This window comes from Saccopteryx bilineata, chromosome 1 (genome assembly GCF_036850765.1).
Source record: "Saccopteryx bilineata isolate mSacBil1 chromosome 1, mSacBil1_pri_phased_curated, whole genome shotgun sequence".
Classification (NCBI taxonomy): Eukaryota; Metazoa; Chordata; class Mammalia; order Chiroptera; family Emballonuridae; genus Saccopteryx; species Saccopteryx bilineata.
The window spans coordinates 375,680,313-375,704,322 of NC_089490.1; the positions used below are offsets into that span (position 1 = coordinate 375,680,313).

Sequence of the window (24,010 nt, forward strand, 5' to 3'; positions counted from 1 at the left end):
CACAGTCATCTTCTTTGTAAACCACATGGCAATAGCAACAAAGGTCTCTACCATTTTTAATAAAAGTTTATTGCAGATTGCAGTAATATGTAAATTCTTATGACTTCAGAATATTATTTCTCAGACTAAAACAAATGATCTTTAAATCTACATCCCATATGGGTCACACAAGTACGTTCCTTTTGTGAATATTCATTCAGTTAAATACAGATCATCTGTACACTTGTCTGTATGTACGCCATGTTTCAATTAAAAGTTTACTCATTTAAAAGAAGTTACACTCAATTCTCTCCTTCCATATAAAATGTTCCTCTGGATGTATAAATATTTTAAATAATATAACACAAAACTGCACATACCCTTCAAAGTTTTATTTTTTTTAAAAATAGAACTGTAAGGTATTTAGGAATATTAGGTCTTAATTTTGAGTTTCATATCATTAAGTCTTGTCTTTTGGATAGAAACAAACAAACAAAAATCCTACTCCCTCATATTCTAATTTCCCATTTATCACATTTAATTCTTCCTATTTTGGTCTACTAACACCTTTCCAAATAACCAAAGATCACCACTGGTTATGAAGCTCCTTCTCTTTGTCACTGTATCACTGTAACTGGCACGCTTTTGCGTTTTGAAAGCAGTTTTCACATTTACCAAAGGGCATAATCAGCACTACAGCTGCCGGCTGCCTTGTGGGATTTTATCAATAATGTAGTTAATAAACAGAGGCTTTGTGGATAACCGCACCGTTATAGGTTATCTAAGAACTCATACCTTTCCTTCGACTTCCATCTTAAAAATTCATGAATTAAGAAAACCTCAGTGGAGGGGGGAGTGATCTGTGAAATAGGGCACTCTCATTTGTCAAGGAAATTACTGACTTTGGAAGTCTGCGACTACTATTGTTGTGTTAAATTATTTATTTTCAAGGAAATAAGCGGGGAATCTTAAGGATACCTTCTAAAGAGCCAATTAAAACAGGTATTTTTATACTGGTTGCTAAAAAAATATGGTGACTGACTAAAGTTTTTGGTTTTGTTTTATGTAAACCATTTTCTGTAGCCAACTGCTTGAAAAACATCAGCCTTATACTTCCAACCAACAGTGACTGGCATTTACTCTTAGTAAGCAGAAATTGTCACAAACAACAGGAAGTGATTAGCAATCATTTGCTACAGGACATGAGACAGTCTTAAAACTCCCATTTACCCCCTACTGAACCAATATCTTAGCTCATTCTAGAGAATGTGAATGAGGATTTCTCTAGCAACTAACTTAAGTGAAAATATGAGCCCTCGCACTGTCAAATGCAACAAATTTGGTCACAAAGGAAAATGAAAGCAAGCCCCCTAATACTAACTCAAGACACTTTATTTGGAGAAAAACAGCCTGCATCCCATAACATTTTATGATAGCAAATGAGATGCCGGCAATGCAATTTCACTTATGTGATTCACTTATAAGCGATGCAAATGTAATCTTGCTGATTACATTTAAAACAAAAGACTGAATCTGCTTATTTATAGAGCAGACCCACAGTCATACAGACATCATGCCACCCCCACCCGGTGTGGAACAAAAAGAAAACAATCTGGCTGAAGACCTTTTCATCACTACAGAAAGAAAAATGATGTTAGCGTGAACCCCAGGTTGACCCAATATGCTTAATAATGTGGCTTCTTCGTGCCCTCGACAGAAAACAAGGTCAACTGTGTGAGTAACGTTAGCTGGGGTGTTCAGTCAGCATGTAAACAATGTCCAATGTTTTATTTGTTGTTTCAACAGTCATAAGAAGGCTTCAGTAAGCACTTGCATCTATGTTGAATTTTAAACCTTTCTATATCTGTGGGCATGTGTGCATGTGTACACACACATTTCTGTGTGCATATAATTGAGATATGTGATTTCCACAGTGAAATGTAGATTGCTACAACCAATATATTCATTAGCTGGACTCACCACAATGCATATTTTATGAACTCTGCCCAGTAAGTTGGCATCTTGAGCATTCCAGAACTACTAATTTTAATCATCACCAAAAGTAGAGCTTTTATTAGATCATTTTTCTATTAATGCAGTTCAACAGTCAGAACTCATTGTGAATGTTGCTGCCCAATGCTATCTCTGAACTTCCCAGAAAAGCAGAGCTGGGAAAATTTTCCTACTTTCTGTGTTGCTCAGATTTTAGAGATCTAGCCGTTATTTCTGGCTCATTACCAGCAATGGAACCCATGGCCAGCTGCCAGCCACTGCACCAGCATCCTAGGCATTTGGCTAGAATCTTACTGATCGCTAAAGCTGCAGCACCGTAGGCAAAGGAGCATGGCCAAAGCCAACCTGAGCCCAGCTGCAGTTTGAACATTCAAGAAGTTTAATGTGATAGCTCAAATCTTTCACAGAGCATTTTCCAAGAGGGAAATTGCATGTGGCTGGAAATGCTCCTTGTGGACTGACTTGTGGCCCTAGGGTTCCTCAATCTTAATGAAGATGACACACTTCAATGGTCTACCAACTGACGCCAACATGAATGATGGATAACAGAAGCAGTTTTCTGAGCAATAATACCATTTCCTTTTAGTCAGAGACACCACTTCCAAATAGAGACCTCCAAGAACGTCTCAAAAATGGAGATGCCTCTGAAGTTACTCTGGATGCTTGATATTCAACTGGAGTCACGTCTCAGAACCGCATGCAAATTGAACTTTGTCGAATTTATGTTGAAGACATCCAGCCTCCCATCTTCATGTCCCCAAACGGAAAAGACCTAGCAGCACAGGACAGGTCTGCTCATTTCCACCCGGGGCAAGCCCTGGGCCAGAAACCATTTCACTGGATTGGAATGTGAGCCATCATCCAAGCCCACGGCATATGGTTGCACGCTTCCCGATTCCCACATCCCAGCAAAAATGCAACTGCTGTCCAAGTGCGCAGTCTCTGAGTAGAAAATGGCAGCGGTTTCTAGAGCCCTGGAGTCCAGGAGTTACTGCCAGACTTGAGAGGAACCAAGAGACACACGAGCGGTAAGAACAGAAGGAACTATCGTGAAACGAAAGCAAAGGGTGAACCTCCAGGGCAGAAACTGGCTGCTCCTGTTTAATTGATACTGCTTTCCATCACAGGGTGCCTCCTCCAGACGGCCTACTTCCTTTCATGTCTGGGACAGGAATCAGACCCGAAGACACTTTGTCTACCCTCAGGTATATCAACAGAGAAAAGTCAGGAATAAAACTGGAAAACAATTTAATAGAATTAAGTCAGATACCCAAACAAAGTTTTACTTTGGACTTGTGCTTGATAAAATTCTCCCTCATTTCTTCTACTCAGTTAGGTCTTATAATCTGTCCCAAACTTTAAATTCCTTAAAGCACTTTCTGCTCAGTAAGGCTCAGAAAGAGAGACACACTGTACTGCTACCCAGCTGTCCTGTGTGACCTTCATCAGGTGACTCAACCCAGAGGGGTAGCCAACTGGCCATGTGCAAAATTCTCTACACGTGTTTCCTTCAGAGTAAACACCAGTACACACATATACAAAAATACACCTTAATCTTCTATTAATAATAATGCACACATGACTACTTTATCATATATTCTGTAATTCAGGCTCAAATGATTATCTCCCTAAATAAGCAAAACACCCCTAGACAGACAAGGACTGGATGGTTCACACTTCCACATTATTCTGACAGTTAACCCAAGAAGACATTCATTTATTCATTTCTTCATCAATAACTATTTATTTATTTTAACAGATAGGGTGCTATGTCCTGGGGATAAAACAATAAGCTAAACAGCCACTATCCCTGCCTTTCATGCCAATTCCAGTAAAGACTTATGATTTATATAACTGAAACATTTTCAACGACACCCAACTTCCCCAGACTTCCCACTCATCCTGCTCATTTCCGGTGTCCTGTAGATGGTTTCCAAGGTGCCTACCAAGTCAAACAACTCTTTTCCTTTAGTCAAATATTCTAGAGGTTCTCATCTCCCTGTTCATAGAATCACAAAGGAGGCCTCAATCACTTAGTGCCAGAACACGAGAGCTGGCATCAAACCATCCTTCAGCTATTGAGGAGTGAGTGACAGGTGGGGCCAGGTATTTTCAGCAGACCGCAAGGAGGAATACTGAAGCAAACGAGGCTGGGAATAACTAGTGCTTGGGTGGCTATAATAATACCAGGGATGACTCTCTACAGAAGATGTGATGATTTTAAGTTCAGAGATCATTTACTGTGAGGACCAAATGACAGAAAATACATATGAGAAACTGCTGTTGAAGATGTAGTTAATTACTGAGCCCGTGGACATTGCAGAAGATTCAAGATCAACCAGCATGGGCCCTGCCTTGACAGAGCTTCCAGTCTAGGAAGGGAAATACTAACATCTCGGCTACCCCCCTTATATTAAATTACTCCCCAGTGTAAATTTCAGAATGGAGGTAGCTGGTGCTGGACCATTTGTGAATGTAAATCACATGCTACAGCATACGGCTGCTGTATCGATCCTTCTCCCATAGAAAGCATTGTTCCGGGGCTCGGCTCTGAGAAATAACTGGGGAAAGGAGTTGTCACACATACTTTTTTCTGCTTTGTCCAGAGAACGCTGTCTCTGTCTTGATACTTTTTACCCTTGCCCCAAGATCTCATGGTTATTTCACTGGGTTATGTGGACCAAAAAGGTACACCATCTACTAAATGGCTTTTCCCAGTTCACCTCAGAAGTGATCACTATTGACTCTGCCTGCCCTCAGCCTCATGGAAGTGTGCACTCATACACTTGTGAACGCGGTCTCTGGGCGTGCCATACCTCGCCCTCCCCAGCTGTCCCGGAAGGTGTTAGGAGCAAACACTCTGATAAAACTTACTGTGGGCCCAGGAAATGTTCTAAGTACAATACACACATCATCTGATTTAACACTCACAACAGCTATATGAGGTAGGTACTAATTTTTTCCCTCATTTACAGATGAGAACACAGAGAGGTTCAGTAACTTACCCAAAGTCAAACAGCTAGTAAGAGGCAGACTAAGACTTAAACCTTAGCAACCTGGTTCTACAGTCCATGTTCTCAAACACTACTCTCTCCTGCTTCTTTACCTCCTCACAGAGTACACCTCAGGAACATACTCCGGACTCTTAGGCATTTATTCCAAAACTATTTATTAAAGCCTTGTATGGGAAAGTCGGCCACATTTTTTAAATTTGCTATTGCTCCGCATTTACACGTACTTCTAAGATCTAACCAAGAGACCCAAAAGACGGAGAGAATGGTGGAAACAAATGCACCCAATTCTGTGAGCATCGAATGCACTCAGGGCCCCTCATCTGACTCCATTTGTGAGCAAACAAGATACATAAATCTGAGCAGATTGGTTGTTCATATAAGCAATTCCGAGCTTTATCATGCCTTTCTGATCTGACTCCAATTCATCAAAAATGTAGGAACAGATTATATATGGCACCCTCCATTAACTGAAACACGCCAATAAATTTCCAAAATGTAGAACTCAGCATCCCCAAAATTTATATATATATAAATGTAGATATAAATAATGAAGAAATCCCTACTCCGCTGCAGAACTCCATACAGCTTGTGTCTCCTCTGTGCAGTCTGGAATCATGCATAATGCAACACTGCAACTGCTAACAGCAGGCGCGCACCAGATAATTTACACTTGTTTTTATGGACACGAGGAACTGATCTTTGAAGCTGTCCCTAATGAAATTCCGTTTGGCCCTAACAGCATCCTGAGAGAGTGTTCCGGTTTTCTACTTGGCATCCGGTGCATATTTATAATGAAGAATACAAGCTCATTTAAATTGCACATGTGGATTTTGGTGTCTTCGCTATTTTACAGAAAGATTTTCGTATACTAAGGGGCAATGACTCCTCAATTACTAAACCACACTTCACCTGAACAATGTCACTTCTAGTCGCTACAGGTATCTATCAAAGAGGCAGGTCCATCAAAGGGTTTCTACCTACAGGGCAAAAAGCTCCCCCAGTTCTAGTCCACACTCAAGTCCAGAAACTCAATTAGGTCCTCAACCAAAGGGCATTCCCAGAAAGATTAATTATGCAACTCCTTCTTTAGAAGTAGACACAGTCACAAGGAGAGTTAGGGAGCAAACCTGAAGTCAGCCACCTAAATTGAAAACATCCTGCCTCAAAGTGCTTGTAATGCAAACCTCTCTTTCTTCCTATCTCTCCTCCTTTAAATCCTGCTTCATGTAAAATTGTATCTTAAGCTTGGCACTTTACACAGGTTTTTTTTTTTTTAATCATTTAGTTTTCAGGAGGATTACAGTTGAGTTACCCATAAATACATACTTCCTTTAAATTTCATTTGTTTTCCCTTTAACACAACTTTTAAAAGGTTTTGAATTATTGTATTACACCAATGTAGTTATGATGGCATTTCCCACACTTCACACAAATCATAGATTTCTATCAAAATAGTTACTCTGTAAGTTTGAAGAGTTTACTATTTCGGAAAAATAAGAAAAACAAGTAAAGTTGTTAAGAAAATACCTGAGCACAGAATAAAATTGTGTGATTCTCATAGTAACAGATGACCCATTTTCATGGTCATTTCCAGTAAATTCTACGTATTAAAGGAAGGTGTCAGTCAGACACCCAGAAATCGGGCTGGAATATATCCTAATTAATTTCACACTTCTAACCAGTAATTGTTGACTCCCAATAGGATCAATAAATACGCATTTTACAAGGACTTTGAACAATATAGGTCTTAATGCCTCAGTCTTGAAGTTGAAGAACAATACAGGAAGTTCAAATATTTGGGGTCCAATTCAAAGTGAAACTTTGATGTTTTTGTTATGTTAGAAATGTCAGTGTAAAAGTCAAACTGAAGGCAGAATACACAGTTAGTGCAGGAGATTCAGGAACTCTAGCTCTTCATCCAGCTCCATTCTGAAGAAAACACGGGAGACTTTTAAGTTGCCCCTTTGAAAGTCAAGTCTGAATACAAGCTCTCAGAATGAATGAATGATTATAAGGGAGCCACAGTAAGAGAACATTGAATCCTTGCACACTCAAATTGCATTCATTCATTTAACAGGTACTTGGAGCACAAGTAGTGTACCTACCATTGTGTGACAGGTGCTGTGGATGGAGGTGGATAAAACAATAAAATAAATAAAAAGCGAGAGCTGCTGCCTTTGTAGAGCTTAGAGCCTGGTGGAAGGCAGTCTACTCACAAACGTTTAGAAAATCCATTTACAGAGAGTGTGACTAAGGAAATGCATTACTGGAAGGTACTTTGGTTTCACCTAATCCAGAGAACAGGGTCGGAGGTCCCCTAAAGGAGTGACAAAGGGGGAGGGGAGGAAACGGTATTTAGGGAGAAGAGCTGTGTCTATCATTCTGAGCCTGAATTTTAGGACCAGCCTGCTTTCTCCCTGTACCTCTCGGTACCTCTCCACTTGGAAAAATTAAAAACACACAATGCAGGAAGCATGCCTAGAAAGTTGGATTTACAACACATCTTCCCTTCGATGTCAGCACCGAATGCAGACGGGATGGAAGACCTTGGGAAAAATCGGCGGACGGATCACCAAAGTTGGCACTGACTGCTGCCAAATGTCTGGCTGGCACCAGTGTACAGGCTCAATTGGCCATAAAAAACCCTCACTGTAGTCCTGCTCCTCTCAAAGGAAATCATTTTGCAATCCACAATGAGGCTTACCCAGAGGCCAGTCTTAGGGGGAGGCCTTGAATTTGGAGCTTAACTCAATTGCATGGTTTAGGGCAAGAGTTTCAGGTTTCAGATGGGCAGTCAGGTAATCTGATCTCACCCGAGTTTTAATGGCTTCTAAGAAATCCAAAGTGTTAAATCCTTTTCCCAGCCTCCCCCAGAGCAGTCTGAGAGTGCTTTCTGCCAGCCTCCATTCTCCGCCTCCCCGTCTCTTATCCTCATACTCAAGCTTAAGCGAACTCTGAGACATTCATTTAATACTCATTTCTTAGTCTGAAAGTTTGATCAAAACCTGTGTCCTAAAATGGTGCACACACCTACCGTATTTCCTTAAAAAAAAAAACAAACACTGAAAGAAAGAAAACAAGAGAATAACGGAAGTGGAATATGTAGAAATGGTGTTTTATTTCAAGGATAATACTGTTATGAGTCCTTATGTGCCTGGGAAGAACATTTTCTGATTCTGTGGAAACCAAAGGGAGCAAACCCAAACAAAACTCGCAACTCTTGTAAAAAGCACGTGTCTGAGAGTTCCACTGTCCCAGGCCTAAGTCAAGGGGCTAGGATAAATATTAAGTCTGCCCTTGGCGGTCAGTGGGTTAGCACAGGCACAACCCTCCCCTCCCAGTGTGGGAATTGCTCTGGAAGAACCCTAAAAACTCTACAAGTGGGAGGAAAACAAAAGTAAAAACTTCTCATCAAAAATAAAACCGACACACTAAACTTAATAGCAAGTATGATTAATTATTGCACTTCATAATAACATCCACCGTGCATCGCGCATTGAAATACTGGGCTCAGTTCTTTCCTAAGCCCTAAGCATCATCTAATACAACCTTCACCATTACCTAGTAAAGCACATACATAATACTCACAAAAATTAGGGGTATTTTATTGCTTCACATTTATTTTAAAATACCCCCTGATTTTTGTTAGCAGTATATACATTATTGTGATCCCCTGAGTCAGGATGAGACATTCCCAGCAGAGAATGTAAATGAACGTGGGGGACAGAGAGGCAAACAGACTGGATTCTGGATATACTTAGCGTTTTATTTATTTAATTTTTTTTGGAACTCTTCAAGTGATTTTTTAAAAATATTTTTAAATGTGCCTACATTTCTGCTTAGCAACAACCACTCCACTCCCGAAACTCTCTCCCCTCCAAAATACACACGTTCATTCTTCCTCTCTCTCCTGTTCTGTTGATGGCATTATTAAGACACGAAGGCCAGCCTGGGGCTCTTGCAGCCCAGTGGCCCAGCACCTCGCAAAACAGCACTGTTTGTTTATAAGGTGACACAACCTTCCCCCGCGGAGTGTGGGGGCATGATTAAAATCTACTAATGGCCAGAAAGTCATTTTCATTCTTCACTTGACAAAATAAACACCTCGTAAAGGCAGGTAAGCAGAAGCTACTTTTCACTCTGGCCTGCTTTGTCTTAATAACCTCTCAAAAGAAGGGGCCAACTGCAGGGAACTGCCAGGCTCAGCAAACACACAGCACACAATTATGGCACAAAAGATGGCAAAACCCCTTATGTCATGTTAAATTACGTTTTTTTCCCTGCAAAGGGGGTCCCTCTCCTAAATACAGACCAAGGCTGCTTCAGAGGCTCTTCCAGTGCAAATACTGGCGGCAGCAGCGGGATCTGAATGAGCCCGTCCCTAACACCAGGACACTTGATTTCCCTGAAACCAATTCCCTAAAGGACTGATTTTCCCCCCTCTTTTGTCCTCAGCAAATGAAACTCCACTTCCATGTTCGAGGAAATATTACAAAACATCCCCCCTCTTTTTTTTTCTCAAAGTGCAGAATTTATGGTAACAGATAATTAACAACAAATGACAAACAATCTGAGTAGTAAAGGTCCCAGTTTGGTTGCCAAGATGATGGTATCAAATTCCAAGATAAACAGTGGAGCGTGCCGGCTGCCATTAGCGTGGTGGAGGGGTCGAGAGGGAGAGATACTAAACAGACTAGCCCTCCGCCACCAAGGGGCACAGTGAGAGGCAAACAACCTCCCACGAGGTCATTATTCCCCTTCTGAATTCTCCAGAGTGCCACTGGGCCAGGCTCTCACCACTGTGCTGAACAGGACACCCAAGCCTTTATAGTCACATGGAGAAAACCTTGGATTCCTCTCTGAACTGCATTATGGCAGAATCAGGAATTAATAGCCTTTAGGAGTTAATGCCGCCTTGCTACGCCGTTGGCTCTTCCCAAAGCTTTGCCCCTCCCAGTTCCTCTTCTCTCTAAGTTTGAGACAAAATAGGTTCCAGTGCTACCAGCTGTGCCCAAAATGTGAGGGTTAAGAGCAAAGTGAAAACAAGTTAACCTGTAAAAGTCAGAAGCTGAGCACAACATATGGTATGGCTCCTCGATACTAACAGATGGTGAACCTTGGGAAATTGCAATTTCAGATATTCTTACATTTCTCAAAAGCAAGTTCATGGTTCACTATTTGTCAAATGGGTTTTTTTTTTTTAATATTGAAACATAAACCTGAAGTTTTGAGTTACCTAACAAATTGTTCCTTCTCGGAGATCAAAACAGGTCAATGTATCAAAAATGGTGATGTCAGTCCTTTCAAATGCTGGATTCATTGGTCTGTAGAATTAGCATGCATCTCCCAGAAAGCTAAGGTGCACTTTGTCTTAGCTCCCTTTTGACTCACATTTAAGGATGCTGACACTCTCCTGGTGTTCAAGTCAAGCCCAAGGTCAGGGACATCATAATTGCAAGAAAGAATTATAAGTTAATGAATATATCTGCTACACCCTCCCTCCCCCTCTCCCTCTCACATATCCTCAATTTTCTCTTCTCCAAAAAACATGTATCTCCTCATTATATACCTTGCCTACCTAAGCAGAATCATTATGTAATAGCAATATTTTTTATAAAAAGAATACATTAGAAAAAATTTTTTTAATTAAAAATAGAATACATTAAGTATAAAGCAGAACCAAGAGCAATGGGTATGATATTTGTGATCTTAAAAAAATATCTAATACAGTCTAGCAGAGTCTGTGGTTATCTCTGAAGTCTTAAGGCAAAGCAAAATGAAACAAAAGGGAGAAAAATTTTCCAAAACTCAGGACCAAAATAGACCTGGTAAAATGTCTATGTCATAGCAAAAGGCTAAATCTTTCAGGAAATTAGAGAAACATGCTGAGGTTGCTGAGCTGGTGGGAGACTTAATTTTTTTTTCTTGATTTCAGTTTTAAGTCTTTGTGCAAAACACATTTTTAACTGAGTGTCCGATACGTAAATGCTCTGATACTTGGTCTGTGGCCTAAATACCTAAACCTGAATACCAAAAGTGAGCCACTTTCCTTAGCCAATCAGCATAAATGCCAAAAGAGCCCACTGCATGATGGGAAAAGATACTTTTTTCCATCTCGGGACCTATTGAATCTCTGAGCTGGAAGGTTTCAGAGACTGCATGAAGAAATACATGGGTCTGGGGAGAAGTCTATGTATGGTACAGGGCCCTGCAGTCTTTGAAGGAAGCCATTACCAAAGAGGGCCTTCCAGAATGGCTTCATTCGCACTGGGAATTTTAAAGCTCAGGAACATCAAGTACCAAAAATTAACCTCTGTTTGCTTGATTAAATGGTGCTGGGTTTTTCTTTCTTTTTTTCCAACTAGTTTCAAGAGCTTCACTACTTAATATAAAACTGCACAATTGAAACCAACTACAGGAGCTTAGATTCTTGATTTGTGTTAAAGAAAAAAAACCCAAAGAGCCTCCAAAAATGCATTTTCTTATTGGCATACATTTTACCTTTCTACGGGGAGCAGAAATTGAAAGAAAAAAAAGTCTTCAAAGCAGAATAGAAGAAAAATATGCAGACCCAAATACTGCAAAGGCCAATAAACGCAAGAGTTTCCTCTTTGCAGAGTTAGTGTTTCTACGCAGACAAAGCCGCCAAGTGTACTTTTTACATTAAAAAAAAAAAAAGCAGACTTACGTGGTGGTCTGCAGGAGTACGGTCGTTTTATCTATACTAGTATTGAAATAATAGCCTAATCATGCCAGGGCGGCTACCGAAACATCTCGTTTTGAGTATGCTATGAAATTCTAAAAGGGAAAAAGACACGGGAAAGAGAGACCTAGGGAAATACTGCAGAGGAATAACAACAAGCTGATGGATAGCTCTTCTAAGACTCCAGTGAGCTGCTTCTCCTTTCTGAAAACACTTGAGAACCAGCTAGGGGGGTTGTTATTCAAGATGTGGTCGTTTCAGTGGCATTAGCTTTGTTTTGAGGTCTTAGAATCTATATCTGCATAAGCTCTAAAGTCTCAGAATGAAAATTAAATGTCTTAAACACAGATTCTCTATTACATGACTTCCTGTTAAGCTTGCCTTGCCATTTTGTATGTATTTATCAAAACATTTCCATGAAAGAGATTTTTTAAAAACCTGCACTTAGAATAAGCAATAGAGTCCATCCTTAAGGAGAGGTGATCTGATGGGTTTTGCAGTTTCCTATGTTTATCCATTGACTGTGGCCACATTTTTCCTATGAATCCTTTACTTCTATAAATGTAGGTTAAGTATTTCAGAATCTGAAATCCAGGAATACCATACTACAGAGGATCTGCTTTATTTATCAAAATTCATTACCCTCCTAGAGAGTTAAGTAACCAAAACACACAAACAAACAAAAAAACACTAGCCGGTTGTGCAACATACAGCTAGGGTTCTAAGAACAAATCAATATAGACACACAAAAAAATCTAATTTTAGGTGGGCTTCTTAATGCTCGAATGAAACAAAGAAATCTACAGAGTAGGAAAAAATTCAGCTCTACAACGAAGTTGAACTGTCACGGACCGCAAGACCAGTACCCTCAGGGAGTGTAAAGAAAAAAGAACTTATTTTAAAAAAGAAATGAGAGAGGAAAAGAAAAATACCCTGTGTTTATATATGAGTGCAAACTAAAAGGGCCATTCAGCATCTCCACGATGAATTTCAGATTGAAAACATTAACAAAAATTATGGCCATGCTAATGTGCAAGCCAGTGATAAATTTGTAATGAGAATGAGAAAGTGGCTTACCAAGAGAAAAATGTTTAGCTTTTTTTTTTTTTTTTCAAACAACTAATGCAGCCCAGCTCTGGAGGAAAGGATAAATTTCTACCTTGTTTATCAAGTGCAATTTTACAGAGCCCCAGATATTCATTCATTCTTGATATTACTCTTCCTCTGTCTGAGAGTTAGGGCTCATTTTTCTTCTCTCTCCACCATATCCCCATGATGCCTCCTTATTATACTCTTTCCCTACAGAGTATCACTAAGGATGAGGGATTTGTGGTCTTAATTTCAAAGAGACTATAAGAGACAAGACATGGGAGAAATCCTAAACTGCCTGAATGAGAAGGGAAAATGCTAACCAGCGTCTAGTCCAATAGCTAGGGAGGAACCAGAGATTCAGAGAAGCCCAACTTGCTAAGGATCATGGACCTAATTAGTGACTAAGCCAGGACAAGAATCCAAGTTCCTTGAAACACTCACAGGGAGTGGCTACAGCAAGGCACTTATTTACTGATACTGTAGACTCTGCTGGCTTCCAAAAATGAATTTGAAGATACTTCTTTTAAAAAAATTCTCCTTCAGGTCTAGGACAAAGAAGCAGGCAGCACCCTTGACACTGCTGCCATCTTCCTACCTGAGCAAGTTGGATGATATTGAACCGACGAACAGCATTTGGTCTCATCCTTGATGATAACATAAAACAGAAAGTACCATCTATGGAAGCTAGGCCAGAGTATGCAGATTTGCAGCCGAGTGAGCCTTTTTTGTACATCTTCTAGACAAAACAGGACTTGGAGACAAATTACATGTTTATCATTCTTTAAAAAATATTTTCAAGGAGTCCTAAGTTCGATTCCTGGCCAGGGCACACAGGAGAAGCGCCCATCTGCTTCTCCACACCTCCCCCTCTCCTTCCTCTCTGTCTCTCTCTTCCCCTCCTGCAACCAAGGTTCCATTGGAGCAAAGTTGGCCTGGGCGCTGAGGATGGCTCCATGGCCTCTGCCTCAGGCGCTAGAATGGCCCTGGTTGCAACAGAGCAACGCCCCAGATGGGCAGAGCATCACCCCTTGGTGGGCATGCTGGGTGGATCCCAGTTGGGCACATGCGGGAGTCTGTCTGACTGCCTCCCCGTTTCCAGTTTCAGAAAAATACAAAAAAAAAATTTCATTACAAAAGTATAACATAGTTGTTAAGCATATGAAATTTAAAAAAATGAAAAGTCTTTACCCAACCCTCCCCCCATAAATTCACTCCCAAATCGATTCCCTAAATAATCACCAGTAATGTTGGTATTTAGCTTTCCAGGTACTCTTTCTTTTTTTTAAACAGAATGATGCCATTCTATTTTTGTACCTAAGGATACCTAATACAGCCCTGAAATAAACATTTACTTCCTACTACCTAAGAAGGAAACTTCAAATCTGACAAACAAAATCCTATAAGAATTTTGGCATGAAATGATCACCCAGATACCCCAAACACTTCGGATCATTTCTGATTTGCAATGCCCAAGCAAACACTGGCATGCTATACAATGCAACAGAGCAATTAAGAACATAAGCTGGACTTGTCAGGTTTTATACCATCAAGCAGTTCAGAAATAAAGAAGTTAACAAACATATGTCTTATACTCACCAAGTAGTGGAAAAGAGCATAAATATTATCCCAACATCTGTTTATCATGTGCTATCTTCCAGGCATTGTACCGTATGTATCATCTCATTTAATGCTCACAACCATTTAAAAATGTCATTAAACCCATTTTACAGATGAGAGAGAAGACTGAGGTTCAGTAATTTGTCCATCATTACCCAGCCAAGCCTATAAGTGGTGGGATAAGCAGACCCACTTTCTCGGGCACTATGTGAATATTGTCCACATTCCCAAGCCCAAGCTGTGCTCTTTGCACTAACCCCTGGTTAATTATGGTTAACTATTGGTGCTTCTGTTTTAACCACAGTCAGGTGGAGAGCATAAGACATTGATGGGGGTACAAGGACCTGAGACCAGCACAACTGGAGAAAGGCTACTGTAATTTCCCAGAGATCAACCAGCTCACTGGATTCCTTCTCCCCTGAAATCGTCACTCCCATGGAGTAACTAGAGGTAGGTGAGACACTCCTAAGCTGTGATCTTGACAGACACTAAAAAGTCAGGATACCTGGAACAGTGAAAAATCCCATCCAGAAGTTTGTTGGACAAAACTTACCAGTGAGTTATTTTCTTACTTATTCATTTATTAATACTCTACTGATTTTCAAAATAAATTGAGACAGCTTAGAACAAAAAACTCAATCAATAAAACAATCATTAATGATAACATCTAACATTTTTTTTAGTTTTGACCACATACTAAGCAATCCTCTAAGAAATTAATAAGTAATATTGTTTTAAGCTTCAAAGCAACCTTTTGAGATAGGCACTAGTTTTATTGTCCCACATTTTACAAATAGATAAAAACACCCACAGAAAAGTTCATTCATTCCTCCACATTGGTTACAGAGCTAGTAAGTGGTGTAACCAGGTTTTAAATCCAATAATCTGATTCCATGGAGATGTTCACCACTATGCTACAGTGACTCCCCCAAACAAGTGGGAGAAAGCCAGAGCAAAGTAAGATCCCAGGATCACATTGCAAAGTAGTATATGATTACCTAACCACTGTGTTGTACATCTGAAACTACTATAAAATAATATTGAATGTAAACCTTAATTGAAAAATAGTTTTTTTAAAAGAAGACTCCAGCCTGACCAGACAGTGGTGCAGTGGATACATCATTATCCACTAGAAGGCTGAGGACCCAGGTACAAAACCCCAATGTCACCGGTTTGAGCCCAGGCTCACTAGCTTGAGTGTAGGGTCGCTGGCTTGAGCATGGGTTCATAGACATGACCCCATAGTCACTGGCTTGAAGCACCAGGATGCTGGCTTGAGCAAGGGATCACTGGCTTAGCTGGAGGCCCAGGGTCAAGGCACATATGAGAACGCAATCAATGAACAGCTAAGGTGCCACAACTATGAGTTGATGCTTTTCATCTCTCTCTGTCCCTGTCCATCTATCTGTATTTGTCTCTTTCTTTCTCTCTCTCTCTCTCATAAATAAATAAATAAATATATATATATATATATATATATATGGTCTCATAATATTTTATTAGGCCTCAGACGATTAAAAACATACCAAATCATTATAGTGTTTTCAAACCCACATTGGCTCTTTTAGCACCTCTTTCCACCATCATTAAATACAAAATAATTTTCTCAATGATCTTCTTGGGAATGATGAAAAGGCTGGAGAAAAATGAAGCCCTGCTAATTGTTGGTGTTCAGTGTATTAGCGTGTTCAAGAGTCTGGGTAAGAGGGGCACACAAGCTCTAGGTTATATTCTGTCCTGCCAACTCCGTATTTTAATTTTCCTTCCCAAGGTCATATCGAATTGCTTTCTTAAAAAAAAGAAAAAAAATCTTCCCTACACTACAAGCAGAGATGCAGGCCAGTGTATTTTAGAAAGTTTGGTGGCAGCCTCATCAGAAGTCACAGGTAACAGCAAACCAAGACCAAGCAGTAAACTTCCTAAAGCCGGTTGAATGACAGCTCTGAAATCAGTGATGAGCTTCATGAAGATGGAGACCAAAACTTATGTATCTGGGTGCCCCCCCATAACAACACCCTGGGGAGAAATACTGTCTTAGTTGCAATCTTCACGTTCGTATGTCAGAACGACAAGACCCAAAAACATTGGTGCCAATGTTTACAGATAAGTAGAGTGAGGCTTGGAGAAAGGAAGTAAATTGCCCAAGGTGGGTCACAAAGCTGAGCTGAGACTAACTAACCTAAACGGGAAGTGAGCTATTCTTTAAGTAAGGTAAGAAAACCCCAGCTGGGCTGTGCGCAAAAAAACAGCAGATCGTTTAAGGGAGCAAGATTGTAACTCCCATCCAGATGATCTGCCAAGGGTTTTCACGGACCTCACTTGTAAGTAGAAAAGGGAAACAAATGTTTTAAGAACCCCATGCAAAATAAATGAGCAACTATTCAAGTGGAAAAGACAAAATATCTCAGGGAGAGCAACAAAGCCCTGCATGACATGTTGAAAACTTCAGAAAAGCTGGAAGAAATGTTAGACTAAATATTTTATGGGTATTTTCCAGCCGATTTAAATTTCTATTTAGACTAAAGACAATCTTTTTTTTTAAATATAACAGAAATATAACATTCTAGCATTTCCCCAAGATACCTGGATGCCTAGTGTGGACCAGTCACTGTGCTAGGGCACAAGCTCAGAAAAGTAAAGGCAAAGAAAAGGTGAGTCAACCTCCTGATGATACACACACACCTTCATTCAAACCCTCGTAATGTTAAATAGCTCAAAGCATTCCAGTGAAAATGTCCAAATCGCAAATGTTATTTCTCATCTCAATGCACAATCAAATCAATGGATGAATTGGTCAGTGTATTAGTACATCTGAGCACCTGTTACCTGACCAATCCCTGCCTTTGAGAAATGAATGATGTAGTGGAGAGGTAGAGAGAGAACAACAATAATAAAGGTGGTACGGTTTGAGTAAATGCCAAGTGATTAGGGGCATCGTGTGTGGGAGGAGGCACAGTCAGTTTGGACTGGGAGAAACAGAAGAGGTTTCCTAGATGCAGAGAAGCTTGAACTGGCTCTGAGGCATTTGCTGAGCAGAGCATGTGGGTGTCCCTGCTCTGAGAAACCGTGACAGTTGTAGCACCCAGCTGGAATGGCTCTAAAGGTGCTCAGGTGACAGTGAGCCAACTTGCGTGCCTGCAGCAAAGGTTTCAGGTAGGAAGCCCATGTGGGCATTCAAGGTTCAGGAGTGGAATCTTCTGGTTACAAATGGAGACTAAGCTAAAATTCCTTGCCAGTCATTTTCCAAGAAATCTGAGCCAAAACATACTTCCATCTGCATGACAGGAAAGAGAATCCACAGAGTTAGTTCTCTGCAGATTGTTTAATACAACACGTCACGCCAGCAAAACAGAGCCAAAGGTATAACACGTTTGAAGAAAAATGAATTACTAGAAGAAGAGTAAAAGAAATATTTGAAATGAGTACATAGTTATGACTCAGAAAAAAAATTTTAACAAAGAAAAACCTTTTCACCTTAAAACTTTTCCTTAAAATCATGTTAGCGGCCCTGGCTGGTTGGCTCAGTGGTAGAGCATCAGCCTGGCGTGCAGGAGTCCCGGGTTCGATTCCCAGCCAGGGCACACAGGAAAAGCTCCCATCTGCTTCTCCACCCTTCCCCCTCTCCTTCCTCTCTGTCTCTCTCTTCCCCTCCCACAGCCAAGGCTCCACCGGAGCAAAGTTGGCCTGGGCACTGAGGATGGCTCTGTGGCCTCTGCCTCAGGTGCTGGACTGGCTGTGGTCACAACAGAGCAAAAACCCAGATGGGCAGAGCATCGCCCCCTGGTGGGCATGCCGATGGGTCCCGGTCGGGCGCATGCGGGAGTCTGTCTGACTGCCTCCCTGTTTCCAACTTCAGAAAAATACAAAAAAAAAAAAAAAAAAAAAAAAAAAGTCATGTTAGCAATGTCTCACAATCAAGCATTATGTTCTGACTTAAAGAAAGTATAAAAGTCTTAAAAATAGTTTAGCGTGAACCATTTACAAGGATTTCTTTCTATTTTTCTTTTTATTTTTTTTTTAGAAATCTTATCGTAGGTAATTGAGTGACACTACTGGATATACTCGCAAAGTGGTGTCCTACTTTTATACTACAACCCAAGTAGTCTAAAGAGATCTTGTCATCTTGTTAGTGTTTCTAAATTTGAGAGAGAGATAGAGAAAGAGAGAGAGAGAGAGAGAGAGAGTGTGTGTGTGTGTGTGTGTGTTGGGGGAAGGCGGTCCTACTATTTTTTAAAAACACCTAAATAGGCCCTGGGCGGCTGGCTCAGCAGTAGAGCGTCGGACCAGCGTGTGGAAGTCCTGGGTTCGATTCCCGGCCAGGGCACACAGGAGAAGCGCCCATCTGCTTCTCCACCCCTCCCCCTCTCCTTCCTCTCTGTCTCTCTCTTCCCCTCCCACAGCCAAGGCTCCACTGGAGCAAAGTTGCCCGGGTGCTGAGGATGGCTCCATGGCCTCTGCCTCAGGCACTAGAATGGTTCTGGTTGCAACAGAGCAACGCCCCAGATGGGCAGAGCATCGCTCCCTGGTGGGCATGCCGGGTGGATCCCGGTCAGGCGCATGCGGGAGTCTGTCTGCCACCCCCCTCACCCTTCTCACTTCAGAAAAATACAAAAAATAAAAATATAAACACCTAAATAAAACAATTCCAAAAAAAATTAATTTTGTGACTTGGACATGCCTTGTGTTCAATTTTGCTAGGATTGACAGAAATGGTCTAACCTCCTTTCTCTCTTGACTACACAATTGTAGTCCAAGAGGTTTAGTCTTACTCTGAAAGACTCATGTTAGACACTGGAAGGGTCTCAAAGAGAATGAGCACCAGGCCTTGAATAGACAAGAAAGACGGTGACCTTTTGCCCCATCTGCTGGAAGCACATCCCACGCAGAGGAACGAGAGAAAGCCGGTGTGCATTCAGGTGCTGCAGAGTACCTGCCTCTTGATTTCTCCCACATGCTGTTCCTGACACAGCTTAAACCGCACACGATTTGAATAGTATTAGGGAGTGAGAGGAAAATACAGTTCCTGGAACCAAGTGCTCCACTGTCCTTAAGTCCTTTGTTCCCTGTATTGTTGGAGTTGCGCACATGCAGCACCCTTCCACCAGCAACAGGAGAGACCACGAAGTTTGCAGGAGCGGAACAGTCCAGATTAAGCCTATTTCTCAGCTGAATGTAAAGGGGCAGTGGAGTGAGGTGAGGGGAGGAAGCTAGAAATGTTCAAGAAGTATTTCCGCATAGAGACAAACCGTATAGTATAAAGCAAACTGAACTAAGGAGGTCAGGAGACTCTGCCAAGATTCACTGTGTGACATTTGGCAAATACCTTAACGTCTCTGTTGATACCCATAAAATGTGGGCGACCTGCCATGACCCATGAGAGGCCCTGAAAATCGAAGCTCAAATTGAGGTTGAAATAACTCTGCAAATCTGACGTGCTACACAGACGCAGGGTATTCCTTCAAACTGTGTTTGGAACCGCAGCCATGCATCTGTTTTGTGAAACATGCACATTTTTTTGGTGTTTGCAGTGGCTTTTTTTATTGAATTTGTCGGGGTGACGCTGGTTAACATAACGATAACAGGTTTCAGGTACTCAATTTTACAACACACCTCTCTACACCCTATTGTGTGTTCACACCCCTTTTACTCTCCCTGGCAGAAGTCATTAGCGACTTCCTTATTTTCTGTCTATTTTCTTGACTGCTAGTTTTTTCAAGTCCACGAGCGATACTCACATGTGTACGTGCGGCGGCTGGAAGCGGCTCTGGTTGATGTTGTAGTGCGTGAACGCCTGGGTCGGGTTGGAGCTGTACTCATCCACTGTTATGGTGACTTTGCCTTGAGAAGGAATCCCATGTGCCATCCTTCCTCCCTATAGGCAGGAGCACTTCACAGCTTTCCAGAGCCAAGGATGGGAGCAGGCATGGTGCGTTTCAGCCAACCGCTGAACCGAAGGGTCTACTCATCAACACTGCTGTGCGTTTCTGAGGGGGAAAAATATAAAATGAGAGAAAAAAAAAAGAGGGTGTGCAAAGAGATGTCAAATGTGACACCTGGACATGAAATTGGATCGGGGAAAGAAAAATCGCATTGTGTTGCTGCCTCCTGGATACAACCTTTCCCAACTCTCTATCCTGCAAGCACCTCAGAGTGGACATTACACTCCACATGACACCGCTGGCTGCTAGCAAATCATTTCAACGGCATTCAAACTAAGATTTCCTCTTTAATTATAATTATGGCACTTAATGTGAATTACAGAAGGGCCATATCCACAGTTGCCATGGCATCTAACTATAAATGGTCTGTGCTCGAAGTGGGAGACTCTTCCAAACCTTCCCTGCTAATTGGAATATTTGGTCTATACAAAGTTGGTATCATATCATAATTTGAAATCTCGATGCTTAACGCAGCCATAAAATGCAATGACAAATGTAAGTTTAAAATGCTGTACTCACAACAGTACCTGTGTGGACCTGTATTACACATACCACATATGCACACGTTACACACAATTTTTTTTCTTTCACAAGCAGCTCCCAAAATACATAGGTGCTCAGTGCCTAGTGTACATATGCATTCCATTGCAGCAAAGAACTTCAGGGAGGCAAATCCTTCATATTTAAACGTAAAATAATTTACCTAAACACTGCAGTCACTTGGGGGAAATCTTGCACCACTACCCTGGATGCATTCATTACTGCCCCTTTTCCAGCCGGGAGCGAGCAGTAAACAAGGGCAGCCATTACATAGATGGCCTGCCTCGTTCTTGCTGGATGCTGCATGATTCTCAGTAGTTGGTTTCATACTTTTCTAAGTTGCCACTAGTTTTGAATCTTCTCTTAAATGTCAATATATGATTTGCTGCCCTGGGTTCGGAAAGGAGGATGTTTACTTTTACAGCAGGTGTTCAAAGACTGAAGAAAGCACATGCTTGTGTGGAAGCATTCGCAATTGATCAGTGCAGTAGGAAGCAGCAGCGACCAGCACAGTCCTCGGGTAACCCTTGGGTAACCCACGCTCGTACTTTAAGTGCTTTACATCAGAATACGTTTGCCATGCGCACCATTAAGCACCAGAGTCTTAGCTGCTATCTCAAATAAGAATATTTAGAATAGTCAGATTAAATTTAAATTTGGCATGAAACACCTTCAATATCAAGGAAAAGGCAGATGGCCTGCTATAGGCCATTTGTTTTATTATTTTACAACCCGGGGCTTGTGTAGCCCTCCATATGCTAGCTGGGCTAAGAAATTCCACAGCGTTCTAGTCAAATCATTGCCCTGCTCATCTTCGCCACGCAAGCTGAACAACACCCACCTTGCCTTCGCTCCTAACGTACAAAGGCACTGCCAAGCGATGAATCCCTGGAACGCTGGCATTTTAAGCAGTGCCACTTTGGGTTCTCTTTCTTCTTCCAAACTCCATGGGAGGTATCAGTCCTTTAAGCGCCAGTTGAGAGACAACCAGGCCAGCAGGATTAACAAAATTAAAATCTGTCCCTGTTCTTCTGATGTAAGATATCTATAAGAACTGCTTACAAATCATAATGTGGCAGTTTTCATACCAAGTTTGCAGCTGTTTCCTTCATTTCCCCCACAATTATATTTTACTGTTATTTTGCATCACAGTAAAACACAACACCTGCTTCAAATTGCAGTCCTGTTCTAAGTACTGTAATTCTCTTTTGAGACACAAAGTACCGAGACACTACTGAAGCGCAACACTGCCTAATTGCGCCATGCTGAAAAGTAAATACAAATGAAAACATCTTCCTGTTATAGAAATGACTGTCATTAAAAAGAATGTTAGCCATCAAAGCACAGAGAAAATACACACACACACACACACACACATTTTCAGACTGTAAGAACTTAAAAGTGCACAAATTAGAGAGTGATGTAAAAATTGCATGGCAATTCTTATGTTCCTGCCATCAATGTCTATTGTGTGAAGTACAGCACATTAAGAAGCAAAGGAAACAAATATTCATGTCTAGACCATTGTGACCTCTCAGTAACAATCTCTGCACCCGGTGCCAGAAGTAGTTAAATGTTTCTGGAGCAAACTCACTAATTAAACCAAAAATGGCCTAGAAATAAAATATACATAACCATTATGTAAATATCTAGGCAATGACTTATAGGGAGTTAGCATTAGAACCTGCCACTGGAAGCCTAGAAGAGACCGGAACTTAGAAGGTGATCAAGTCACACTCGTAAACGGTCCACTCTATCCGAAAGTCAACGTAGGATTGCCTTTTCTATCAAGTGAACATCTGTGCCTCTCAGCACCTTTGCCCCAGCAGGACAAACAGAACATCTTTTCATCAGCAAGCACAGGCCCCTGTAACTCGGAAGGGCTAACTGGGGGGCTGGCACCTCATATGAATTCATCTTAACCATGTTCTCTTTTAAGTGTTTTATCAAAACAGTGCACCTGCAGCGTCTATCTTCTTTAATCTGGAGTCCTTTGAAGGAAATGTCAGACTGAGGCAGAGAGCTTCAAAACTTTCATAGGAACCTTTATAGACAAATCAAGAAAAGGCTTATATATATTTTTAATGCTATGTTTATCCCCACTCACATCACTAAATGAACATATCTTAAGACTTTAAACATCAACACATGTTTTTTTTTTGTTTGTTTGTTTGTTTTTTGGGTAAACTCAGGGATGGCACAATGGTCTCCTCCCTTTACCTGAGAAATATGTTAAAAGCTTGAAAGGACAGAACAATACACTGCCTGGGACTACAAGGAAGTCACATCACCTTGCTTCACATATTTAGTCAGGAAAACTTTCCAAATGTTCAGATTTTGGAGCATCTCATCCTCATCACACATTACGTTTTTACATAACAGTATTTAAAGAGAACGGTATTCTTCTGATTTTTTTTTTCATTTTGTACTTCAACACATTTGCTCCATAAAACAAAGAAACACAGTAGTAAATGCCAGGAATCCTCAAGAAAAATAAAAAAGGGACTGACACTGGCAAACATTCCTGCTGGTGCTAGTTTGACTTTCTCTTTTGGAAACAAAATCATGTGAGCACATTTTGCATTTCCTAGACAGCAATCATATCTCCTGTCCCTGAAGCTGTGCAACTTGCAATCCCCACCCCCACCCCCAGGAATCTAGTTGAAAAACATTTTAAAGTCTGCTGGCAATGAAAGGATTAAAAAGCTGAAGAATTAAATAACTGTCTCCACCTCCTAGACATCAAAAGTCCAATTTACCAAAAGTTTCAAAGCAACAATTCATGACCTCTCTCCCGGGCACCGCACGGCAGAGCCTATGAGAAAGGAGCCCGTGATTTCGACGTTTAAACAAGGATGCTCATTTTATTCACTTGCCCTAAGAGCATAGCCCGACCGACCGCCTTGGCCAGATGTTGGAATCCGCCCGCTCCAACTCCGCCAAATTCTCTCCTCCCTCTGCTACACAGATCGAGTTATCTATCACTCAACTCACGCCCTGCTCTTTTATGCCTACCTCAAGTTCCTCATCCCTGCATCCCAGAGGGATGCTCACAAGCCTTCCCGGCGGCTACTCCGCCAGGATTTCGGGAGGGATGTTCAAAGTTCCACGTG

The 24,010-nt window shown here is 41.2% G+C and overlaps 1 protein-coding gene across 5 annotated transcripts in view; it reads right to left on the bottom strand.

The window, feature by feature from the left end:
* Positions 1-24,010, bottom strand: part of MPPED2 (metallophosphoesterase domain containing 2) — a 166,023-nt gene that overhangs the window by 139,270 nt on the left and 2,743 nt on the right. For 4 of the 5 annotated variants that reach the window (XM_066251176.1, XM_066251174.1, XM_066251177.1 and 1 more), the window contains exon 2: positions 20,154-20,402. In XM_066251176.1, coding sequence (XP_066107273.1) covers positions 20,154-20,281 — 128 coding nt within the window. In that variant the 5' untranslated portion in view covers positions 20,282-20,402. Of the gene's footprint in view, positions 1-20,153; positions 20,403-21,738; positions 21,871-24,010 lie in introns of those variants that run through there. The other variant, XM_066251179.1, reaches the window with a different exon arrangement.